This window comes from Oncorhynchus mykiss, chromosome 17 (assembly GCF_057628025.1).
Source record: "Oncorhynchus mykiss isolate SJ-2025 chromosome 17, ASM5762802v1, whole genome shotgun sequence".
Taxonomy (NCBI): Eukaryota; Metazoa; Chordata; class Actinopteri; order Salmoniformes; family Salmonidae; genus Oncorhynchus; species Oncorhynchus mykiss.
The window spans coordinates 16,937,389-16,963,706 of record NC_143038.1 but is presented as its reverse complement, the minus strand read 5'-3'; the positions used below and the strand labels follow the sequence as shown (position 1 = coordinate 16,963,706).

The 26,318-nt window shown below is 42.0% G+C and overlaps 1 protein-coding gene across 3 annotated transcripts in view; it reads left to right on the top strand.

Moving 5' to 3' along the window:
- Positions 1-26,318, top strand: part of eml6 (EMAP like 6) — a 56,285-nt gene that overhangs the window by 10,169 nt on the left and 19,798 nt on the right. Inside the window, exons 6-34 of one of the 3 annotated variants that reach the window (XM_090204940.1) lie at positions 1,427-1,562; positions 3,541-3,742; positions 4,227-4,364; positions 5,568-5,824; positions 6,151-6,360; positions 6,928-7,095; positions 7,370-7,476; positions 8,771-8,871; positions 9,166-9,352; positions 9,968-10,073; positions 12,854-12,947; positions 13,188-13,288; positions 13,953-14,155; positions 14,637-14,748; positions 15,086-15,213; positions 15,329-15,470; positions 17,575-17,727; positions 17,852-17,983; positions 18,271-18,359; positions 18,529-18,696; positions 18,975-19,176; positions 20,380-20,506; positions 21,177-21,255; positions 21,488-21,617; positions 22,451-22,549; positions 24,882-24,902; positions 25,245-25,259; positions 25,692-25,865; positions 25,977-26,185. In XM_090204940.1, the coding sequence (XP_090061066.1) occupies positions 1,427-1,562; positions 3,541-3,742; positions 4,227-4,364; positions 5,568-5,824; positions 6,151-6,360; positions 6,928-7,095; positions 7,370-7,476; positions 8,771-8,871; positions 9,166-9,352; positions 9,968-10,073; positions 12,854-12,947; positions 13,188-13,288; positions 13,953-14,155; positions 14,637-14,748; positions 15,086-15,213; positions 15,329-15,470; positions 17,575-17,727; positions 17,852-17,983; positions 18,271-18,359; positions 18,529-18,696; positions 18,975-19,176; positions 20,380-20,506; positions 21,177-21,255; positions 21,488-21,617; positions 22,451-22,549; positions 24,882-24,902; positions 25,245-25,259; positions 25,692-25,865; positions 25,977-26,185 (3,990 nt within the window). The remainder of the gene's footprint in view (positions 1-1,426; positions 1,563-3,540; positions 3,743-4,226; positions 4,365-5,567; positions 5,825-6,150; positions 6,361-6,927; positions 7,096-7,369; positions 7,477-8,770; positions 8,872-9,165; positions 9,353-9,967; positions 10,074-12,853; positions 12,948-13,187; positions 13,289-13,952; positions 14,156-14,636; positions 14,749-15,085; positions 15,214-15,328; positions 15,471-17,574; positions 17,728-17,851; positions 17,984-18,270; positions 18,360-18,528; positions 18,697-18,974; positions 19,177-20,379; positions 20,507-21,176; positions 21,256-21,487; positions 21,618-22,450; positions 22,550-24,881; positions 24,903-25,244; positions 25,260-25,691; positions 25,866-25,976; positions 26,186-26,318) is intronic. The other 2 variants (XM_021568312.3, XM_090204941.1) reach the window with 2 other exon arrangements.

The following is a 26,318-nucleotide window of genomic DNA, read 5'->3' as shown; positions in this document are numbered from 1 at the left end:
AATCTCAAATATATAATATATTCTGATTTGTTTAACACTTTCTTGGTTACTACATTATTCCATATGTGTATTTCAGAAAATAGTAAAAATAAAGAAAACCCTTGAATGAGTAGCTGTGTCCAAACTTTTGACTGGTACTGTAAATATTTTGTTTTTGAAAGGCCTGAAAGAAATCACTATGTAATGTTTAACAAAATCAGTCAGAGAATGATTTTGTATTTTCAACATACTCAAAATATTTTTTTCTATAATTTTGTGGCCCCATATCGCCCCAAATGTTCTCGATTGGTATCCGAGGCTCTTATGGCACCATCATGTGAGAGGTGTTGGTTGGTGAGTATCTTGAAAGCAAGTTGAAGCACAAGGATGCACTTCCAGCATGAGGATAATGCAGTGAATTTGGTCCAAAAGGGGGAAGTGAACCCGACTTTCAAAGTGAACACTATGTTATTGCCACAATATCATTACACAAATTTGGAGTAATAGCGGGGCACAAAGATAGTGTGTTAACCAAGTTGTGAACATTGCATGTTAACCAGGGTTGTTTCACAACTAATTTAAGGAGGCTACTTGCAAATGTATTTTCTGTATTTTAAAATACAAATTACATGCATTTGAATGAAATAAATGTTTTGACACTAGTATTTTATACATTAGTCTTTATGGCATTTTGTACACTGAACAAAAATATAAACGCAACTAGTGAAGTGTTGGTCCCATGTTTCATGAGCTGAAATAAAAGATCCCAGAAATGTTTCATATGCACAAAAAGCTTATTTCTCTCAAATGTTGTGCACAAATTTGGTTACATCCCTGTTAGTGAGCAGTGCGCCTTTACCAAAATAATCCATCCACTTGACAGGTGTGGCATATTAATAAGCTGATTAAACAGCATGATCATTACACGGGTGCATCTTGTGCTGATGACAGTAAAAGGCCACTAAAATGTGCAGTGTTGTCACACAACACAATGCCACAATTGGCATGCTGACTGCAGGAATGTCCACCAGAGCTTTTGCCAGAGAATTGAATGTTAATTTCTCTACCATAAGCCGCTTCCAACCTCATTTTAGAGAATTTGCCGTTTGCTGATGTCAACGTTGTGAACAGTGCCCCATGGTGGGGTTATGGTATGGACAGGCATAAGCTACGTACAACGAACACAATTGCTTTTTATTGATGGAAATTTCAATGCACACAGAGGGCATAATGAATTTAATTTCAATTGACTGATTTCCCTATATGAACTGCAACTCAGTAAAGTCTTTGAAATTGCTGCATGTCGCGTTTATATTTTTGTTCAGTGTATTTTGTAACAAGATACATTTTGATGTATCTTTGCCCATCAGTCGATTTCATTTGCACTTTGTTAGATTTATGACTTGGTGACATTTTAGATATTGTTGTTCCTGTAACTTCTCCACAGGCAGGGATTTTCAGCATGCACGCCTGTGAGGAAGGGTTCGCTACAGGCGGGAGGGACGGCTGCGTGAGACTGTGGGACGTGGACTTCAAACCAATCACTAAGATCGACCTCCGAGAGACTGAGCAAGGATACAAAAGTAGGTTGTCGGGCCCAAGAGCCTCCCCCTTAACATACACAACCTACCCCACATTTTCAAAGTAAACGAGTGTGTATAATAAATTCAAGATACAAAAACAAACATGTGCATAAGTAATCACCCTGATATGGCACACCTAAATGTAAAGTACTTGTCTTTCTAAAGAAAAGATGTACTTTTTACTCCCATACATTTTCTTGGACACCTAAAGGGTACTCGTTACATGTTCAGGCAGGACAGAATTATGGTCCAGTTCACGCACCTATCAATATAACGCCTTGTCATCTCAACTGCCTCTGATCTGGCGGACTAACTAAAACACAAAGACCATTTTCAGGTCTTTCCATAGATTTTAAAGCAGATTTAAGTCAAAACTGTAACTCGGCCACTCTGGAACATTCATTGTCTTCTTGGTAAGCAACTCCAGTGTAGATTTGGCCTTGTGTTTTAGGTTATTGTCCTGCTGAAAGGTGCATCTCCCAGTGTCTGGTGGAAAGCAGCAACCCAGTTTTCCTCTAGGATTTTGCCTGTGCTTAGCTCTTTTTCGTTCGTTTTTTGTAGCCTGAAAACATCCCTCCTTAACGATTACAAGCATACCCATGACATGATGCAGCTACCACTATGCTTGAAAATATGGAGAGTTGTCATGCGTAGGTGTAATAGGTGGCAGGGAAGTCAGGCGCAGGAGAGTCAAATGGAGTGTAAAATGGAGTCTTTTAATAAAGTCCACGGAGTATGCTCCATAACACTAAATGAACAGAAACACACAAACATGGATACGGGGACCCGACGCGCACCTATACAACAATCACACTACACTGACAATAAAACAATCTCTGACAAAGACATGAGGGGAAACAGAGGGTTAAATACACAACAGGTAATGAATGGGATTGAAAACAGGTGTGTGGGAAGACAAGACAAAACCAATGGAAAATGAAAAAAGGATCAATGATGGCTAGAAGACCGGTGACGTCGAACGCCAAGCACCGCCCGAACAAGGAGGCAACGACTTCGGCAGAAGTCGTGACAGTACCCCCCCCCCATAATTCCACTTTGACGATATGGGGTATTGTGTGTAAGCCAGTGACAAAACAAATCTCAATTTTAATCAATTTTAAATTCAGTCTGTAACACATTACTGTGCAGTGAAATGCGGACAACAGTTACAAAGTTGAGAAGGATATGGATTTGTTATGGGTTATGGTGAGTTGCAATGGTGGCTGGTGAAGGGAGGACAGCACATAGTAATGGCTGGAATGGAATGAATTGAACGGTATCAAATATTATTAATGCCATGTTTTTGATGTCATTCCATTTATTCTGTTCTGTCCCATCTTCAAATAAAAGGAACACCAGCCATAACGGGTTAGTTGGAACTAAAGGGGTAACACATGGGAGGTGTAGCCAATTGGTTTAGATTAAGGGAAGGATTAGGGTCTTAGCTTTATCTAAGGCAAAGGGTAGGGTAGAGTTCCTATCTAGTCAGCATTGCTATCCTGCAACCCACTGCTGACTTGCCTTAGAAGCTAAGCAGCGTTGAGCTTGGTCGGTCCCTGGATGCTGCTGGACATGGTGTTGGTGGGTCAGTAATCTCTTGTGGACAGACGTACGTACCAACTGGTATCGTAGCATCTGTTAACAGACTGGGATGTGAAAAATCATAAGGAACTTTGTTCAGTGCAGAGATTTTTCATCACTGATCATTTAGATAAATCACGATTGACCTGGTGTCCTGGCTAAATGCCCAAGATGGCCTCATTCCATCATGGCCACTTAATTATCCCCGTATCCCTAATTGGCATAGATTATTCCTAATTCCTAATTCTACTGCAACAGTTGTGAGTTGCAAAAATAGTATTTATTTTTTATTTAACCTTTATTTTATCCAGGAATGACCATTAAGGTCAGAAGGCCTCCTTTTATAAGCGAGAACTGAGTGTCTTTTTTTCTGTCTCTTCCATTCCTATTTTCCTAGGCTTGTCTATCCGTAGCGTGTGCTGGAAGGCCGACCGGGTCCTGATGGGCACCCAGGACAGTGAAATCTTCGAGGTGATGGTGCGAGACCGGGACAAGCCGCTGCTCCTCATGCAGGGTCACAGTGAGGGCGAACTCTGGGCCCTCGACCCTCACCCCAAGCAGCCGGTGGCCGTAACCGGCAGTGACGACCGATCAGTAAGGTAAGTGGTATTTCAAAACACCTTTAATCTGTCCCCCCAAAAAAACATATCATCCCAGGACACGGCATGAGCGGTCTACCCTAGAAAAAGAAAAGCAGGGGTATTCGGATGTCTGCATAGATTTTGAAATGTATTTTAGGGACGTACAGGTGACAGACACATTAATGTGTCTTGACAGTCAAAACCAGGCTGAAGCTTGACCGGTTACCCTCCCATATCATAACAGTAAGCAATGCGTTATCCAGAATCTTTTCCTTGCCTCTTAAATCTTGTCAAAATGAACTCGTTCTCTTCTACAGAGGACCATCTCACTTATTCCACTGTTGTCCAGGTTATTCCACTGTTGTCACCTTTTATACTTTACTAATTCCACTGTTGTCCCTTCCTCTCATTCCACTGCTGGATCATTTTTCACTGCTGTCCCCTTATTCCACTACTTTCCCTGTTTGACCCTTCACCTTGTTGCTCTGTGTCTCTGTTGCAGGCTCTGGAGTTTATCCGACCACACTCTTATTGCCCGCTGCAACATGGAGGAAGCCGTGCGCAGCGTTTCCTTCATCAATGACGGCTCTCAGCTTGCCCTGGGCATGAAGGACGGCTCCTTCACTGTGCTCCGCGTCAGGTTAGTTACCAGAACAGGCTTACGTTTTCAAACACAATAAAAAATGTATTTCAGTTATGCTGTATTTAATTTTTTTTTTACTATGCTGTGTTTTACAGTCTGTTAATTTGTTTTAAGAACGATAAAACTGTAATTACACAACAACTATGTAACAATAAAGTCATATTTTTGTGGGATGTATTGTAACAATGTGTAACGGTTTTGACTTGAGGTTATTATTTATAGGGGTGCCAGGTAGGTTGTGCCTACCAGAGAAAACATTGGTTTCTCCTTTTAGTTTGGGAGGGAATGAGTCCCATCTGGTCCGTCAAGTCTACACCAATACAAAGGACTTATGTAAACGTCAGAAGGGAAATCAACTTTTCATAAACCCTTAAAACATTGAAAAGAACTTCAAAAACAACTGTATTCTTTTGCGTGGGTTGTATTAGCAACATCAATGGATTACACACACATAATAATATAACACAATGAGTTCTGGTTCCTCCAGAAATGTCCTGTACCTCGGGCCTAAAAAGAGTCCAGCCCGGTAAAGGAGTTCAGTGAACTCAAGTGACTTTTGTCACGCAATGTTTGTCCGTTCATTCCGTGTAGAGTAAACCCAGTATTAAATCATACAATCAATATAACAATTTTACCACAGAACTTTAAAGCGTATCAGCTCTTACTAATTCCTCAACTACATCTAACTACATAAATCATTACCGTATACATCATATCAAAACAAATGAAATACCGTATACAAAAAAAGGTGGTAGTCAGTCAGTCAGTCAGACAATCCGCCAATAGATCTCCAGCGGAGAAAGGCCACGAAGAATGGAGAGGTGTAGTCCACGGACGCAAAGAGTGGATCCGATCCTGGGTAAACTCTCAGGCTACAAAACACACGTTTAACAGCAACAAAACGTCTCCATCACAAACCCCCCTTTTGCGCAGCTGATGCTGGCTATTTAATTGGGAATTAAATGGAAAGCACCCTATTGGAAGGAGAAGCACTGAGACGGTTCAGAATAATTCAGGGCCGTCACAAATGATAAACCATTTTGGTACCTACTTTGAAATGTTTTGAATTTGTAATGTAAAAGAAAAATGTAAGTACCCCTGGTCACCCGCATAATTTCTCAATTAACACCAGACAAACATTAGCTGTAAAATAAACAGGACTGTAAAATAATGTGTCTTTTCTCTCCTCTGTGTCCCCAGGGACATGACGGAGGTGGTTCACATCAAAGACAGGAAGGAGGTCATCCACGAGCTGAAGTTCTCGCCGGACGGCTCTTACCTGGCGGTTGGCTCCAACGACAGCCTGGTAGACATCTATGCTGTTGCGCAGCGCTACAAGAAGGTGGGTGAGTGCAACCGATCCACCTCTTTCATCACCCACCTGGACTGGTCGGTGGACAGCCGCTACCTGCAGACCAATGACGGGGCAGGGGACAGGCTCTTCTACAGAATGCCAGGTAAAAACCACTCTTAAATCCTAAAATAGGATGGCCTGACTGGTCTAACGTCTACCGTGTTGACATAGGCTTGATTCTGGCCTACTGCTCTTTGACATAACCTCTCACTATCCTTTTAATAAATATATATAAAAAATACATGAATACAATAATGGGGTACAGTAACACTTCCCCTTAAAGGTGCAATCTTCAGTTCAATCAACCACAAAGAGAGCACCCCGCTACTGTTTTGGTAAACAGTTGATGGAAGGGATTGGAGAAATGTAACCAGTTGACTTATGGTTGACAGTGACATGTCTCTATGCTCTTCTCCCTCATCTCCATAGCGGGGAAGCTCCTTAACAAAGAGGAGACCAAGGGAATCCATTGGATGACCTGGACAGGCATCATCGGGCCCGAGGTCAACGGGATTTGGCCCAAGTATGCCAACGTCACAGACATAAATTCCGTGGACGCCAACTACAGCAGTGCCGTGCTGGTGACTGGGGATGACTTTGGCCTCGTCAAGCTTTTCAGGTTCCCGTGTCTTAAGAAAGGTCTGGCTATACGTGTTTTCTTACAAGCCTTTCTCTCATGCATTCAGTGCCTGTAGCAAATATACGGTAGATAGATATTCTTTGTTTCTTTGGTCACACTTTGTTTGGTGATAGGATCAACATCTGTAGAGCATCTATCAACAAACTATCTGTTGATAAGCAACTGCTTGCTAAGGTTAGGGTTAGGTTTAGAATAAGGGTTAGGGTAAGGGTTAAGTTTAGGGTTAGGATAAGGGTTGGGTTAGTAGATAGTTGAAATGTTACTGCTAGTCTGAAGGTAGTCTGTCGAGAATCTACAGATGGACTATAGATAATAAAGTGTTACAGTTTTTTCCCCTGCATAGGTCACCATGATAATCGACAATGATGGAATTCAGTCATCAGAAAAAATATACTTTATTGATAGCCGTAACACTACCTTTACCAGGCAATGTTATGGCCATCATATCAAGACATATCTTATAAGAAAATGTCCCAGCTCAGCTTCTAATATACTGTATGTTTTAATATATGTTATCTCCCACTCGGTTTCCTTAAATGCATTATTTTGTGGTCTTTGTGAAACAGCGGCTAAATTCAAGAAGTACATCGGCCATTCTGCCCATGTGACAAACGTGCGCTGGTCCCATGATCTCCAGTGGGTGTTGAGCACTGGAGGGGCGGACCACGCCTTGTTCCAGTGGAAGTTTCTTCCAGAGGGGGTGATGAACGGTGTTCTGGAACCCCTCCTTCAAGGTGACAATTGCTGGATTACGAATGAACCCCAAGGCCCTAAACCTACATTTACATTTGAGTCATTCATTTATCACCTGGTCACCTGGTTAATGTGCTGTCATAGTCTTCTGTCTGTTTATCTTCTGTGTGAATGGTATGAACGAATGTAAGTGTAAATGTCAAGTCTGGGTGATGACTTGTTGGTTTGATCTATCTATTTATTTATCTATATCTATTGAATGGTCTCCATAAAGGTCAGAGGTCATCTATTCTCTGTTTGTGTTTGCATCTCCAGAGGGATACGCTGATTCAAACAGTGGAGAATCCGACTCGGACGTGTCTGATGTTCCGGAGCTTGACTCAGACATTGAACTGGAGGCCCAGATCAGCTATGAACGACAGGTAGAGTAAAATATTTTGTGGAATAAGCCAATGCACAATTGCTACTGGGATTGCTCACTGTCTTGCAAAGTATTATACAGTACATGACCAAAAGTATGTGGACACCTGCTCGTCGAACATCTCATTCCAAACTCATTAGCATTAATATGGAGTTGGTCCCCCTTTGTTGCTATAACAGCCTCCACTCTTCTGGGAAGGTTTTCCACTAGATGTTGGGACATTGCTGTGAGGACTTGCTTCCATTCAGCCACAAGAGCATTAGTGAGATCTGGCACTGATGTTGGACGATTAAGCCTGGCTCGCAGTCGGCATTTCAATTCATTCCAAAAGTGTTAAATGGGGTTGAGGTCAGGGCTCTATGCAGGCCTGTCAAGTTCTTCCACACTGATCTCAATTAACCATTTCTGTATGGACATCTCACATTGTTCACGGGGGCATTGTCCTGCTTAAACAGGAAAGGGCCTTCCCAAACGGTTGCTAAGTTGGAAGCACAGAATCGTCTAGAATATCATTGTATGCTGTAGCGTTAAGATTTTCCTTAATTGGAACTAAGGGGCATAGCCCAAACCATGAAAAAAGGCCCCAGACCATTATTCCCCCTCCACCAAACTTTACAGTTGGCACTATACATTCAGGCAGGTAGCGTTCTTCTGGCATCCGCCAAACCCAGATTAGTCTGTCGGACTGCCAGATGGTGAAATGAGATTAATCACTACAGCGAATGCGTTTCTACTGCTCCAGAGCCCAATGGCGGTGAGCTTTACACCACCCTAGCAGACGCTTGGCATTGCACATAGTGATCTTAGGCTTGTGTTCGACTGCTTGGCCACAGAAACCCATTTCATGAGTTCCCAATTATTGCGGTAACGTTGCTTCCAGAAGCAGGTTGGAACTCGGTAGTAAGTGTTGCAAACGAACGATTTCTCATGCTACGCACTCGGCGGTCCTGTTTTGTAAGCTTGTGTGGCCTACCACTTTGTGGCTGAGTTGTTGTTGCTCATAGATCTTTTCACTTCACAATAACAATACTTATAGCTGACCGGGGCAGCTCTAGCAGGGCAGAAATTTGACAAACTGACCTGTTGGAAAGGCGGCATCCTATGACAGTGCCACGGTGAAAGTTACTGAGCTCTTCCGTAAGGCCATTTTACTGCCAATGTTTGTCTGTGGAGATTGCATGGATGTGTGCTCGATTTCATACACCTGTAAGCAACAAGTGTGCAGAAATAGCCAAATCCATTAATTTGAAGGGGTAACATAATAACATATGATCTTATCTTAAACTGTCTCCAAGGTTTACAAAGAAGACCTCCCACAGCTGAGGAAGAAGCTAGTGGGCTCACTGAAACGACAGAAAGCACCAGACGAGGGGCTGCGTTTGCAGTTTGTTCACGGGTAAGGCACCTCAAGGGTGACTGTATATGTATGTACTGTCAGGCCACTTCATATACTTGCAGTGTTTATTCCAAAAGTGATTTTGCCATGCGGCAGGTATTTATTAAATTCTACACGTGCTTAAAGTATTTCCGCCAGGGTATGTTTTGCTTCGAAGTACCATAAAGTATCCAATAGCCTTGTTTTGACTATCAGGACAGGTCGAGGCCACGCTACGTTTAATTTACCAGAAATCACCAAAGTGTATAAAATTATGTAACTATAGATTTTTCCTGTCAATTCCTCATTGCACAGGTACAGAGGATGTGACTGCAGAAACAACCTATTCTACACCCAGGCAGGAGAGGTGGTGTATCACGTAGCAGCCGTGGCTGTGGTCTATAACCGTCAGCAGCACGCACAGCGTTTCTACCTGGGTCATGACGACGACATCCTCAGCCTCACCGTCCATCCGCTGAAGGACTTCGTTGCCACCGGACAGGTAGATCCACAACCATATATTCATTTCTGTTTATTTACTCTACTTTTTTCTGTCTCTCTCACGCTTGAGTAATAGAATATACTGCTGCAATCCATCACCATGTAATTGCATATGTAACTAGGCAAGACAGTTAAGAACAAATTATTATTTATAATGACAGCCTACCAGGGAGCAGTGGGTTAACTGCCTGCCTGCCTGTTCAGGGTTACCTTATCAGCTCAGGGATTTGATCCAGCAACCTTTCGGTTACTGGCCCACCGCTCTAACCACTAGGCTACCTGTCACCCTAGGTAACCTAGTCATAGCTACATAGGAGTTCCTGTGTAACTATTACACTTATCGGGGCAACAGAAGTTAGTGTAACCGTTTTTTTTAATCATGTCTTCTTAAATTGGCATATTTAAGAGTGAGTCTTTACAGTTCCAGTCAAAAGTTTGGACACACCTACTCAATGCCAAGAGTGTACAAAGTTGTCATCAAGAATCTCAAATGTAAAATGTATTTTGATTTGTTTACCACTTTTTTACCACTACTATTTTAGCAACTTAGCTATGTGCTGTATTTAGCACCACTATGCATTTTGCAGTTGAAAGTTGAATTTGTCCCCATGCTCAGGTTGGCAGGGACCCAGCCATCCATGTGTGGGACATCCAGACACTGAAGTGCTTGTCCTTGCTGAAGGGCCATCACCAAAGAGGGGTGTGTGCACTGGAGTTCACAGGTAGGCCTGTTCTTCTGCTCAATGTTGGGGAGAGCTACAGTATGTTTGACTGTATTTTCCTTCGGTTTACTTTACATGTGTTCCCTCCCAGGTTCTGGTTAAAACAGAGATGACAAGCAGTAGATTCACAGTTGACTAATGTTTAATAAAGATTACGTTTGGCTCTTAAGTTTGGCACAGCGCAGTAAGTGATGCAACATCGGCTAGGCACTTGAGTGGTAATGGCTTTGGTTGACAGCTTATTGTTAACCAAGAATCTAAATGCACACTTGTCTGCTCTATCTTTGGTAGACTTAAAGGTAGACAGCAATATGACAGGTCCTCTTTATATTGCTTTATATAGCCTTTTACACTTGTACCCATATACAGGTTGAAAATGGAACCTAAATTGGAACGTAAGGGCTGTACAGTAACATGCGTAACATGACATCAGAGCTCTGGCTCTGCACTTCACAGCGCTGTATGGGGTTTGACTGACAGCTGTTCTGAACTTGAGCACTGTACGCGACAAGGAGTTGCCCCCATCCCACCTGATAATTGGGCAACTTTTGCACACAGTGTCAACATTTATGATCACTAGATGTCATGTTGTTATATGCTGGGTTGTTCTGAACAGAATGAGCCTGTTTGTTTCTTGTGAAGAGAATTCGCCGTGGCACACACACCTGAATGCAATCATGACTCCTTTCTATGTGCACCAAAATGATGATCTGCTTCGCTGAATTGCCTTGTGAAACCCTAACACTTTAAGATGGTATTTTCTAACTTAGCTAGTCATGTTGACAATAGAACAAGCTTTCAAATCATGCCCGCCTGACCCAGATTCCGACTTATAATGGACCGTTTCTTCAATTGTGTAAACAACAGCAGTCATTTTGTGATGGCTGGGATTTAGGGTTGTGTTCCGAACGAAACCGCTACAAGTGTGCTTCTTATTTGAGTCATAAAAGTGCATTGAAATTGCTTAGGAATTGTGAACACTTTGGAGGTGTGTGGTCACTTGGAGACACCACTTAGTCCTCTCACTCACCCTAGTATTTTTTTGGTCTTATGTTGCACCAACATCCTGGAATCAAATTGTACAGTATTTGTCACATGCCGAATAAAACAGGTGTAGCTCTTGCCGTGAAATGCTTACTATGGGGCACCCCTGAGGGGCCCCCATGTTGAGGATCAGCATGGCAGGCGGCCCGTCAGGAAGTCTAAAATCCAGTTGCAGAGGGAGGTGTTTAGTCCTAGGGTCCTTAGCTTAGTGATGAGCTATGAGTGCACTATGGTGTTGAATGCTGCACTCTAGTCGACGAACAGAATTCTCACATAGGTGTTCCTTTTGTCCAGGTGGGAAAGGGCAGTGTGGAGTGCAATAGAGATTGCATTTTTTTGTGGATCTGTTGGGGCGGTATGCGAGTTGTAGTGGGTCTAGGGTTTCTGGGATGAAAGTGTTGATGTGAGCCATGACCAGCCTTTGAAAGCACTTCATGGCTACAGTGCTACAGGGCGGTAGTCATTTAGACAGGTTGCCTTAGCGTTCTTGGGCACAGAGACTGCTTGAAACATGTAGGCGTTACAGACTCAGTCAGGGAGAGCTTGAAAATGTCAGTGCAGACACTTGCCAGTTGGTCAGCACATGCTCTGAGTATGCGTCCTGATAATCCGTAAGGCCCTGCAGCCTTGTGAATGTTGACCTGTTTAAAGGACTTACTCACATGTGCTATGAAGAGCGTGATCACTCAGTCATCCTTAACAGCTGGTGGTCTCATGCACGGTTCAGTGTTGCTTGCCTCGAAGCGAGCATAGAAGGCAATTAGCTCGTCTGGTAGGCTCGTGTCTCTGGGCAGCTCGTGGCTGGGTTTCCCTTTGTAATCCGTGATAGTTTGCAGGAAATGTTACCGAATGTATCCAGAGTATTTTCAGATTTCGTAATCAATAAATGCTGCGAATAGTGTAGTACATGTAAAATGCATATACAAATCAACATTGAAGGAGGAGATTGCAGCAGCGGTGTTCTTCGTGGCTTGGCTGGCAAAGCTCCACTATTTGTTTTAATGACGTATAGAGCTGGTCTTTTTTCAACAATCTTTATTAAGAGCTGTCATTTTATTGTGAGGAACTGCAGTTTTATCAGAATTATTTTCTGTTTTATCCTCTTATGTGAGTGATCTTGAATTCAAAACAGCTCAAGTCTCAATTTCCGATCAACCAAGTTCAGTACAGGATCACTCACATAACGGGGAACAAAAGAAAAACTATAATAAAACTGCAGCTCCTCTCAATAAAATGACAGCTCTTAATAAAGATTGTTTAGTAAAGAAGACCAGCTCTATACGGCATTAAAATAAATAGTTTGGATTCAGGCTAGTGTCAGGTGAACTTGTGTACTCACCTTTTGGTCTAATAATTTTCCCATTATTTCCAAACTTTTCCCTTTCAGTTGCTACCATGGTTATGCATATGCTTTTCATATTTCTTCTGTAAGAAACATTTCAAATATTACCCTATCCATATAAGCCAATTCCCACAGGTGTAAAGGGTTCAACACTTCTACAGGCATTGCGAGATCTGATAAGCTGTGCAACTCGACTGTGATAAAGACGACGTGGAACAAGGGCATACCGGATTTCTTGATTGCTCCAATAGCTGACGACACAAATTAAATGATGTCCATGTTTCTGGATATCTGAAAGCTGCTGACCTTTACTGAATGCGGCAGTGTGCACGCATGAGTGGATGGGATAACAAAGAGGGCATAACAAAATGGCTCTCTTCCCTTTGGCCCGCAGTGGATGGGAAGAGTCTTGTTTCTGTGGGCATTGACGAAGGTCATTCCATCGTGTTGTGGGACTGGAAGAAAGGCGAGAAACTGGCAAAAGCAAGGTACAGTATGCATTCAGTAAAGCAGGACATTCCCATTCAAGGTTATTTACCTCCACCCACAACTTAATGTTCAAGTATCCCTATGGAGAAAAACACATAAATCAAGATGTAATGAATATGACTAAAAAGGATGATTGATTGAAAAACAGTGTAGATATTCAATGAAACACGAGCTAAATGCAAACATTGATGGAGAAGGAAACAGACTGATGTGTGTGGGTTCTGCTTTTCATTCCTTAGGGGCCACAAAGATAAGCTTTTTGTGGTGAAATGCAACCCCTTCCGTATGGACAAGCTTGTCACCGTGGGAATTAAGCATATAAAATTCTGGCAACACACAGGTATTCCCCATGATTATTTCCATTCCCAATATCGTTTAATTTAGCAACAGTTGTTGTTCCTGGGGTTCACAGAAAACTGGTGGCACTTTATTTTACGATAAACTATCAACAATAAAGAAAGTGGCACACTCCATGTATAATCTCCCAGCAATTTAATGGCTATTTACCAATGCATCACTTCATCAGGAGGAAGGCACAGTGATGCCGAAACGCTGGTAAATAACCATTAAATTGCTGGGAGATTATACATGGAGTGTGCCACTTTCTTTATTTTGATAGTTTATAGTTTATTCGCCGTTAGTCAGCACCCCCACACTAACTATTTTCTGGGTGTGCGCCAGCTCATGTTTTTTAGGCACTTTATTGTACACAACAGAAATGTATTTAAGAAATTACATGATAAAAGGTCATTATTCTGCAACGTCCATGTGAGAATTGTGATAGTTAATATTGTTTTGACAATGCAACTGTTCAACCATGAATTGCTTTGTTGCCCTCTAACATATTATCTAAATGAACACCACACAAACTATTAGACGTGTGGCAACGGTACTGTTTTTGTTGTTGTTCCATTGTCTAAAAAAACAACACACAAAATCAATCTTCGACTCTGAACGCTTGAAGAAATAGCTTTGTATGAAAGACTGCATGTGTTGGACCCAAGGTGGAGGCCTCACATTCAAAAGGGGTATCTTTGGAAACCTCGGGAAGCTGGAGACCATGATGTCCGTCTGCTACGGGCGCTCAGAGGACCTGGTTTTCTCAGGTTCCACCACTGGGGACGTATACATCTGGAGAGAGACCACCCTCATGAAGACCATCAAGGCCCACGACGGTCCAGTGTTCTCCATGTGCTCTCTTGACAAGGTACCCACTGTCCCCAACCGTCCCCTCACCCTCTAGCAGTAAACACTTTTGACTAGTACTTTTTGCCTCACTTTATGGGCCGGTTTCCCGGACACAGATTAAGCCTAATCCTGGACGAAAAATAATTTATATTTTTTGTCCAGAACTAGGCTTAATCAGTATCTAGGAAACCAGACCCAATACTATAATTCTCTGGATTAATTAACAGGATATCTTTACTTGGCAGCTCAGTACTCCATCAGCATACCACTTGCCTACGCTTCTTTACTCATCTATGCATGATCTTGACCTGTCGTTTACTTGTAGACCCAGGTAGACTATAGAATACATGTTCCTTAATGGTTACCTTGGAAACTGAAGCAGAACACAACTGGGATCTAAATTAGTGAAGGAGGTGATTGAACAAAATGAGAGAAAAAAGGAATTGGGCTTGTGGGCGATTATTCCCTCCCGGTGACAGAGTCCCCTCATTCTCTCGCAGGGTTTCGTGACTGGGGGCAAGGATGGAGTGGTGGAGCTATGGGATGACATGTTTGAGAGGTGCCTGAAGACCTACGCCATCAAAAGGTCTTCGCTGTCTGCTTCATCTAAAGGTATGCTGTCTTGTTCTTCGATTTGTTCCCTCCACATCCAAAAGCAGGCTATTATAGACTATTATATTTTAAAATGTAAGTCATGTACAATATCTCAACACAAAAACTATTCCCCAGGTAAACTAAATTCAAGCAGTAATGTACCAATATTGAGAAATACTATGATTGTGAATGAATGAATCAATTATAAATGTATTCAAAACATGAATGAACGAATGAATGCCATAGGTAGCAACAACTTCCATCAGTACAAATAATGGTAATTGTTGCCATTTGCTTGCTGCTATTTTGGAATTTATGTTTGCTCTTTGGCTTCACCTCCTGCTTCTTTTCTTAGGATTGCTGCTGGAGGACAACCCATCTATCCGCGCCATCACCCTTGGACATGGACACATCCTTGTGGGAACCAAAAATGGAGAGATTTTGGAAATTGACAAGAGCGGGCCAATGACCTTGTTGGTTCAGGTGCGCAGAGGGGGTGGGATGTAACAGCTAGACATAAGATCAGAATTTACGCAGATTTGCACTGTCTTAAAAAGTCCTAACAAATGGTTTGACTATTACGTGTGTGTGTGTTTAGGGTCACATGGAGGGTGAGGTGTGGGGTTTGGCTGCTCACCCTCTGCTTCCCATATGTGCCACTGTAAGTGATGACAAAACGCTCAGAATCTGGGAACTCTCCTCCAACCATCGCATGGTAGCTGTCCGCAAACTTAAAAAAGGTACCTGCTATAATTTTGTCTTGTTAAATATTTTATAAAGGTTTCATTGAAAAACAATTACATCTGTAATACATACAGTGCCTTGCGAAAGTATTCGGCCCCCTTGAACTTTGCGACCTTTTGCCACATTTCAGGCTTCAAACATAAAGATATAAAACTGTATTTTTTTGTGAAGAATCAACAACAAGTGGGACACAATCATGAAGTGGAACGACATTTATTGGATATTTCAAACTTTTTTAACAAATCAAAAACTGAAAAATTGGGCGTGCAAAATTATTCAGCCCCTTTAAGTTAATACTTTGTAGCGCCACCTTTTGCTGCGATTACAGCTGTAAGTCGCTTGGGGTATGTCTCTATCAGTTTTGCACATCGAGAGACTGAACATTTTTCCCATTCCTCCTTGCAAAACAGCTCGAGCTCAGTGAGGTTGGATGGAGAGCATTTGTGAACAGCAGTTTTCAGTTCTTTCCACAGATTCTCAATTGGATTCAGGTCTGGACTTTGACTTGGCCATTCTAACACCTGGATATGTTTATTTTTGAACCATTCCATTGTAGATTTTGCTTTATGTTTTGGATCATTGTCTTGTTGGAAGACAAATCTCCGTCCCAGAATGGTCCTGTATTTGGCTCCATCCATCTTCCCATCAATTTTAACCATCTTCCCTGTCCCTGCTGAAGAAAAGCAGGCCCAAACCATGATGCTGCCACCACCATGTTTGACAGTGGGGATGGTGTGTTCAGCTGTGTTGCTTTTACGCCAAACATAACGTTTTGCATTGTTGCCAAAAAGTTCAATTTTGGTTTCATCTGACCAGAGCACCTTCTTCCACATGTTTGGTGTGTCTCCCAGGTGGCTTGTGGCAAACTTTAAACGACACTTTTTATGGATATCTTTAAGAAATGGCTTTCTTCTTGCCACTCTTCCATAAAGGCCAGATTTGTGCAATATACGACTGATTGTTGTCCTATGGACAGAGTCTCCCACCTTAGCTGTAGATCTCTGCAGTTCATCCAGAGTGATCATGGGCCTCTTGGCTGCATCTCTGATCAGTCTTCTCCTTGTATGAGCTGAAAGTTTAGAGGGACGGCCAGGTCTTGGTAGATTTGCAGTGGTCTGATACTCCTTCCATTTCAATATTATCGCTTGCACAGTGCTCCTTGGGATGTTTAAAGCTTGGGAAATCTTTTTGTATCCAAATCCGGCTTTAAACTTCTTCACAACAGTATCTCAGACCTGCCTGGTGTGTTCCTTGTTCTTCATGATGCTCTCTGCGCTTTTAACGGACCTCTGAGACTATCACACACAGGTGGATTGTATTTATCATCATTAGTCATTTAGGTCAACATTGGATCATTCAGAGATTCTCACTGAACTTCTGGAGAGAGTTTGCTGCACTGAAAGTAAAGGGGCTGAATAATTTTGCACGCCCAATTTTTCAGTTTTTGATTTGTTAAAAAAGTTTGAAATATCCAATAAATGTCGTTCCACTTCATGATTGTGTCCCACTTGTTGTTGATTCTTCACAAAAAAATACAGTTTTATATCTTTATGTTTGAAGCCTGAAATGTGGCAAAAGGTCGCAAAGTTCAAGGGGGCCGAATACTTTTGCAAAGCACTGTATATAGAAACATCTGTGGTCATAATGTGCGTATGACCACAAACGTTTCTACTGTATATATGTATTAGATGTACCAGTAATTGTTTTATAAAATATTTTAAAAACTTAGGTGCTGGGCTCATGAAGAATACTTGAAAAGAACATAAAGGCCCACACACTGAATATCCTCCCAATTACCACCTCAATTGAAAACATTTCAATCCACAAGGATCTTCGTTTAGGTCAAAAGATCTGCAATGCATGACATTTAAAATAATAGGGCTTTACAATGATACATTTCAATGTACTCAACATGCAGCATTTAAAAAGACAACCACTGTCCCCCGAAATGAAATATAAAAGCAAGTATCCTCAAAATAATCCTCCCAGAATACAGCATTATGAGAGTATCTGCAATTTTTCTTTCCACCTCCATGCATGTTTAAAATCGGTTTCTGTGGCTGAAATCAGGATCATAGCTATGTTTTTTTTTTATTTGAGGTGGTAGATGCTGTGCCTTTTCTCCTGATGGGAAAGCCTTAGCCGTGGGTCTGAACGACGGCAGTTTCCTGGTGGTGAATGCCGACACCTTGGAGGACATGGTGACCTTCCATCACCGCAAAGAGATCATCTCGGATATCAGGTTCTGCCAAGGTAATTCCAGGATGTGGTCATTTATTGACAAAATATTTTTGGGCCTGTTGTTTTTGCAAACAAAGTTGTATGTGACCAAGGTCGGTTAACACTACAGTTTTCACTCTGCCATATCGCCCTCCAGATGCTGGAAAATACCTTGCGGTGGCTTCTCATGACACTTTTGTGGACATTTACAATGTGCTGACCAGCAAGAGAGTGGGCATCTGTAAAGGAGCTTCCAGCTACATCACCCACATTGACTGGGATACCCGTGGTAAGTGAAAGGAATAGAAATGCCTATACATTTGGCTTGGGAGGTCGTATACATAAATACCCATTGCGCACACTGTTGTATATGTTCTTGTATAGTTTATAGCAGCAAATTCAGACAAATTACAGATTGGGCCTTTAATAATTTAGTCATTGATGATTCTAGTTGCAATCTAATTTGTTGCTGTCCACCCTTCTTCCCTTACATGCACATTTCTCTTATGATTCAGCCCTAAGAGTAATATTTATACTTTTTTTAAGAGCTATTATTGTTTTTAATCCTGAATACAGGGAAATTGCTACAAGTCAACACTGGTACCAAAGAACAACTATTCTTCGAAGCCCCAAGAGGAAGGAAACAAACTATCAATATTGCGGAGGTTAAAACACATTATATGTTCCTTGATTTTATCATGGGCTCCTATTGAGGAAATCATGCATCAAAATGATATAGCGTCTTTCGCACAGATGTGTCAGAGGTGAAAGATTATATGTACATGTAAAACCCTTGCCTGTTTGTGTCTGTCTGTCTGTGTTGCATGTTTCCAGTTTGAAAAGGTGGAATGGGCCACCTGGACCTCAGTGTTAGGACCCACCTGCGAGGGGGTCTGGCCCACACTCAGTTTTGTAAATGCTGCCTCTCTCACCAAAGACCGGAAATTGCTGGCCACTGGGGATGACTTTGGCTTCCTAAAGCTGTTTGGTTATCCTTCCAAGGTGAGTGAATACAAGTCTGACGTAGAAATACAATGCTCCATTTTATTGCACACATTCACAACAATCTCAATGCCATTACATTAGCAGGGTTCTGTTCTGTTAGAGCACACTGTAGCAAATGTTTTGAAACGGAGAACAAAAACAAGCGTTTGCTATGGGACAAAATTCAACGTAGTACCTCCCAGCTTCATTCTGTTGAGAATTTTTCTTCACTTTCGTGCCAAATGAACACGACCCAGGAGTTGACTGCACTGAAATGAACCACTCCTTTGTTTCAGGGCCAGTTTGCCAAGTTTAAGAAGTATGTGGGGCACAGTGCCAATGTGACTAACGTCCGATGGTCCAATGATGACACCATGCTGCTGTCGGTGGGGGGCGCTGACTCTGCGCTCATGATTTGGGCCCGCGAGTCGTCGGGACATAAGGAGAGCAAGGCGGTGGATAGCGAGGAGTCTGACGACGATGCGGAGGAGGATGGAGGTATCGTTTTTTTTCTGGATTAAAAAGGGTCTTAGGTGGTGGGTGTGGCATGGGGTGTGGCAGGGGGCGCAGTCGGTGCAGATGAATTATTTGGAATATATTTAGAGGCTCCCGTCTTGGTGGTGTAGAGAAACATAAAATGTTAAGCCAATTTCCTGCAATTATACAAATGTCTCCATGGAGCTGACGTTAAATTTTCTGCTATTCTGCACATTTTGCCACTCAGCTGAGAGAAAACGTTGCAGTTTTAAAGGAAATTTCCTTTGATTCTACATATTATTATTATTTTTTTATTTATTTATTTACCCCCTTTTTCTCCCCAATTTTGTGATATCCAATTGGTAGCTTGCGATCGACCTGTTGGAGACCCCTGGATTCAAATCAAATTTATTTTTAAAGCCCTTCTTACGTCAGCTGATATCTCAAAGTGCTGTACAGAAACCCAGCCTAAAACCCCAAACAGCAAGCAATGCAGATGTAGAAGCACGGTGGCTAGGAAAAACTTCCTAGAAAGTCAGGAACCTAGGATGAAACATAGAGAGGAACCAGGCTATGAGGGGTGGCCAATCCTCTTCTGGCTGTGCCGGGTGGAGATTATAACGGATGGATTAGATCAACTTTATTATCCCACCAGGGGGGGAATTCATTTGGTCATGTGCTTAAAAAGACATATACATAAAAACACAGAATAAAACACTATAAAATGCATATGAAAGTGCAACACATATTTACTGTACACTTCTATCAACTAGTCAAGAGTCCAATTAGATGACCCATTGCACAGCCTGTTGGAATGGAAGAGTCCCTGTATCGATTAATCCTGAGCCTGTTTTGAAGAAGTCTCCTTCCCCTAGTCAGGCTGAGGCTGCTATGACAGCATTTTGGGTGAAAGGGATATGTACTGTTCTGTAAGATATTGTCCAGTTTTTGAAGGATGAGCTTTGTGTACAAGCTGTTAGATGATTGTTGGCCTATACCAGTGATCCTTCCCGCTGTCTTGCTTAATCACCGTAGTTTGGCTTGGTCTTGTGCTTGCATGTCTTGCAATCACACGTCTTGCGCTCACATGGTATGCTTGGAATGTAGCTGGCTAAATTCAGTTTGGTTGTTATTGTCTCTTGTTTATGATCGTATGTGGTTATATTTATACATGGTTGTATTGTTCAGGCACAAGGAATAGACATTATTTTTTTCTCTCTGTAGGGTATGACAGTGATGTTGCACGAGAGAAGGGTACCGATTACATCACCAAGATCTATGCTGTCAGCATCCGGGCCATGGTTGGCACCAAGCCTCACCAGCGAGAGAAAGAAGTGCTCGTGGAGGAAAGGTACCGTATGGCCAACAAAAATGAATGACGTATTTTAGAATGGCATGGTCAGTTTGTATACTGCTATTGTAAGAAGGTTTTGGTAACGTATTTGAAGCAGCCGGAAAATAATCAGATTATCTGACCAGATAACCAAAATATGACATCTGTCCCATGAAGTAATGTTCTTGTCATGAAAAATAACGCAGACAAGTTGGTTTATTGTAATCTGGTCTGTCATTCTGTGCGCAGAAAAGTTAGGTCGCCCCGTAATATTAGGAGAACATTTGTCGTAATTCCACCTATTGGGAGGCAAGGCAGAGCTACTACCATTCAAGTTATCTATGCCTCTGAAAATCCTTTCAGATCTACATCCTGTGGCTAGTTGTTTCTGGACCTTCCATACTGCTCTGCTCTAATAATAATAATAATAATAATCACAATAATGATCATAATACATTTTATTTGTAACACTTTTCAAAAACACAAAGTGCTACAAACACAAACAAACTTCAAAATCAGTAAAAACACAGAACAGCACATGATAAAGACACAGTAGGTCTATAATGGCGAGAGTGAAGTCAGGTAAGACATGTACAGCAAAGTACTGTGCAATTAGGCACTCTAAAAGCCTCTGCAATGGCTCATATCAATCATGTCAATTCGCCATGTTATCATTTCTTCTGTGCAGGCCTCCTGTCAGTAGAGCTGCCCCCTTACCAGAGAAACTGCTGAAGAACAACTTAACCAAGAAGAAAAAACTTGTTGAGGTTTGTGAGATGGATCCATTTTTAAAAGGGGAGGCTGCATAGTTAAATAGCCAGGCAGGGTCTGGTGGGCCGAGAGATGTTGCCTAAGGAATGTCTGTTCAGGTCTTATAATGTACATACAAAACATTTGATGGGAAACATCAGCTTGTCCAGTATTTTGCATTTTAAATATTTATGTTCGGCGGAAAAAATAAGTTCCTGTTGCTTTTTCTCATTTGGGTGTGCTTTTCAGGAGCTGGCCTTGGAACATGTGTTTGGATATCGGGGTTTTGATTGTCGAAACAACCTGCATTACCTCAACGATGGCGCCGACATCATCTTCCACACTGCCGCAGCAGTGGTCATCCAGAACCTCTCTGCTGGTGTGTATGAAGAGATGGACAGGCCATAGGGCAGTTATGGCAAATGCCAGATGGGCCGGTCCATCTTTAGCCCAGTTTGGCCTGTCTTATTGGGGGTTTCACGCAGACCTATCAGTATTTGGCTAATAATGGGGGACTCAAGGCAAAAATGGGTTGGTATGGGGGCCGGCCTGTTAGAAATGCCATGGCAGATTTCTGGTCCCAGTCCGTCCCTGCGTGTATGAGCACAGGAACACTGAACACACTACTGACCTGAGCCAACCCAAGCTAAACTGTGCTGGCCTGGTTACACCTTCACCATAGTTTACATTTTGGTCATTTAGCAGATGCTCTTATCCAGAGTCAGTGCTCCTGAAACTGTGCTGGAAAGGAAAATGTGCAGCACACTTTGGATCATGTTGGCATGATAGTGTGAAAAGGGGGTCTGGTGCTTCTTATAGGCATCCTAACAGGATGCCTGCATTCGTTATGACTATATTTCTTAATGCTATTGTGCTATGCTATCACACAAATGTGAACACTTAATATATATTTATATATAAATAAGTCATGGGCTATACAAACCCAGGACCCTCTAAAAACGAAAAGGTATAACACTCATATTCAGAATGTGGACACAACTAACTGTTTGCTGAACTATTGACTATTCTAGTGATAATTGTCACAACCTGTAAGGCGGTATATACATATTTTATTTTATTTCATGACAACCTTTTTTTCTGCACGTAACTGTATATAAGTAGGGGAGAAATTTAGTAATTTAAAAGTATAGAAAAACTCCTGAAATGTGCTGGGACTGATATTAAAGTTCCATACTGTATCTCTCCTCACAGGGACTCAGAGCTTTTACCTCGAGCACACAGATGACATTCTGTGTCTCACTGTCAATCAACACCCAAAGTATCTAAACATCATTGCCACAGGACAGATTGGTAAGTGGGAACCCACTCTATTCTCATGACTTTCACTGAACCCATCCACATACGGTTTGGCTTTGTTTTATCGGCACTGGTGTTGTTTTGTGAGCACAGTTCTTTCTTTTTTTGCTACATTGTGTCAGATTTATGTGGAAGATACTTTGGGTCAAAGAGTGAATGCAAATTTTGCTCAAAGGGCTCTTAATTGGCATTTAGTGTGAGTCTTCAATTGTGTTTTTACTCTTGCTCTTCAGAGGACATACTAAGCACCCTGTTTTGGGCTCCTGAGTGGTGCAACAGTCTAAGGCACTGCATCTCAGTGTTAGTGTGTTACTACAGACCCTGGTTCGATTCCAGGCTGTATCACAACCGGCCGTGATTGCGAGTCCCAAAGGGAGACGGACAATTGGCCCAACGTCGTCCGGGTTAGGGTTTGGCCAAAGTAGGCAATCATTGTAAATAAGAATTTGTTCTTAACTGACTTGCCGAGTTAAGTAAAGATTAAATAAAATATATATACAGTTGAAGTCAGAAGTTTACATACACCTTAGCCAACTACATTTAAACTCAGTTTTACACTTTTCCTGACATTTAATCCTAGTAAAAATGCCCTGTCTTAGGTCAGTTAGGATCACCACTTTATTTTAAGAATGTGAAATGTCAGAATTATTTATTTCAGCTTTTATTTCTTTCATCACATAAATTGTTTAACCTGGGTCAAACATTTTGGGTAGCCTTCCACAAACTTCCCACAATAAGTTGGATGAATTTTGGCTCATTCCTCCTGACAGAGCTGGTGTAACTGAGTCAGGTTTGTAGGCCTCCTTGCTCGCACACACTTTTTCAGTTCTGTCCACAAGTTTTCTATGGGATTGAGGTCAGGGCTTTGTGATGGCCACTCCAATACCTTGACTATGTTGTCCTTAAGCCAATTTGCCACAACTTTGGAAGTATGCTTGGGGTCATTGTCCATTTGGAAGACCCATTTGCGACCAAGCTTTAAATTCCTGACTGATGTCTTGAGATGTTGCTTCAATATATCTACATAATTTTCCTCCCTCATGATGCCATCTATTTTGTGAAGTACACCAGTCCCTCCTGCAGCAAAGCACCCCCACAACAGGATGCTGCCACCCCCGTGCTTCACGGTTGGGATGGTGTTCTTTGGCTTGCAACCCTCCCCCTTTTTCCTCCAAGCATAACAATGGTCATTATGGCCAAACAGTTCGATTTTTGTTTCATCAGACCAGAGGACATTTCTCAGAAAAGTACGATCTTTGTCCCCATGTGCAGTTGCAAACCATAGTCTGGCTTTTTTTATGGTGGTTTTGGAGCAGTTGCTTCTTCCTTGCTGAATGGTCTTTCAGGTTATGTCGATATAGGACTTGTTTTACTGTGGATATAGATACTTTTGTACCTGTTTCCTCCAGCATCTTCACAACGTCCTTTGCTGTTGTTCTGGGATTGATTATCACTTTTCGCACCAAAGTACGTTCATCTCTAGGAGACAGAACACGTCTCCTTCTCCTCCTCCTCCTTGTATATACTTGCGTACTATTGTTTGTACAGATGAACGTTCTACCTTCAGGCATTTGGAAATTGCTCCCAAGGATGAACCAGACTTGTGGTGGTCTACAATTATTTTGGCTGATTTCTTTTGATTTTCCCATAATGTCAAGCAAATAGGCACCAAGTTTGAAGGTAGGGCTTGAAATGCATCCACAGGTACAACACCAATTGACTCAAATTTTGGAAAATAGCCTATCAGAAGCTTCTAAAGCCATGACATAATTTTCTGGAATTTTTCAAGCTGTTTAAAGGCACCGTCAACTTAGTGTATGTAAACTTCTGACCCACTGGAATTGTGATACAGTGAATTATAAATTAAATAATCTGTCTGTAAACAATTGTTGGAAAAATGACTTGTCATGCTAAGTAGATGTCCTAATCCACTTCTCAAAACTATAGTTTGTTAACAAGAAATCTGTGGAGTGGTTGAAAAACGAGTTTTAATGACTCCAACCTAAGTGTATGTAAACTTCCGACTTCAACTGTATATATTGATATGCAAATAAGGGGCACTAATGTCAAGCAGTTTTCAATACTTCTCAGTTTACAATAAGTTCAAAACCTTTAGCTGTGTCCTTGAGAGCCCAGGATTGAATGTGTGTTACAGGGCGATTCTTGATGCACAATAATGCTGTCACATGGCTGTTGCATATTTTTTTTTACATCTGTGCCACGCAGAGCATTTGAAGTGGTCACTTTCATGCCAAATGTCATCCTTACCCATTGCTCTTGTTACTTTTGACGCTTCCTCATTTCACCATTGTCCACTCCATAACAGGTGATGTCACCGACCTGCCAGGTAAGATGGTGGCATTTATTCTTCATGTCTTATTTACTTTGGTTTCAATTCCGGGTCATGTTCATTAAGCACCAAATGGAAGAAAACGCACTGAAACAGGGAGGGTCTGAAATTTGTCAGTAAAAAACCCTAATTTCCAAATGTTTTAAAGCACTTTCTTTTGCTTGCCCTAATGAACATCATCCTGTTTATTTCAGTGTAACTAACACAAACGTGGCATGTCCATTGAAAGCATAACCCATCCCAAAATGTTTTATCTATAGTTGATGTTTTTGACTTGCAGAAGAAAAATTCTAATCTTTTTTCAAAACTCTGTGGTATAATTTACTGCTTTTTGTGTAGAGTTGGAAATTGGTGGTGAGTATTGACTTGAGTACTGTATTGTAGCTTGTCAACCTGCCAGTGTCAGTGATTATTAATTGATGAATGAAGTCTTACTATGAATGAATCCTTGCTTAGCCCTTCTTGTGAGCATGCCGAAGTAGTTAAGCAAGCCACTCATGGTTCTTGTACTGTACTGTATATGGTAAGTCACTTACCAATATTGCCCCTTGTACTAGTACCAGTTTATGCATGTAGATGCCAGACCGGGACCGACCCTTAGTGAATTAGACGTGACCCGTTATAAAGTAATCTTGTACGACTGGATTGTCCTCAACATGTCCACCCTTCCCATCCTCCTCCTTGACCCTCAAACCCTGTGTTGTGACTGAGATGTGACCTCTTGAGGCGTGGTGCTTTGAGTACTCAAGGTCATTGTAAAGCTGCGGGACTGCTTTTTGCCTGCAGGCCTCGCCCCCTCCATCCACGTGTGGGACGCAATGAGCAAACAGACGCTGTCTGTATTACGGTGTTCACACGCAAAGGGGGTGGGCTACGTCAACTTCAGTGCCACGGGCAAGCTGCTGCTGTCGGTAGGGGTGGAGCCTGAGCACACCATCACCGTCTGGCGCTGGCAGGAAGGTAACAAGGCAACTCTATTTGATTTTTAAAAAAGACGAATAGATGGATGGATGGGACGAATTAAACTCTATTGGGTCTAACAACTTTAATCCATGTTTTTCTATTCCATAGGCACCAAAGTGACCAGTAAGGGCCGCCATGCCGACAGGATCTTTGTGGTGGAGTTCAGGCCTGACTCGGACACCCAGTTTGTGTCGGTGGGAATCAAGCATATCAAGTTCTGGACCCTAGTGGGAGGTTCCCTCATGTACAAGAAAGGAGTGATCGGTGCAGTGGAAGACGGCAGGATGCAGACCATGTTGTCTGTGGCTTTCGGTGCTGTGAGTACCACCTTTCTATTTGTACATGGCTAATATATTGATTATCGAATTATGGTGAAGACAATGAACAATTCATGCTGGGTTGCACGTTTCGTCACAATTATTGTTTTGAACGTTCTCTTGAGGGTTCTAC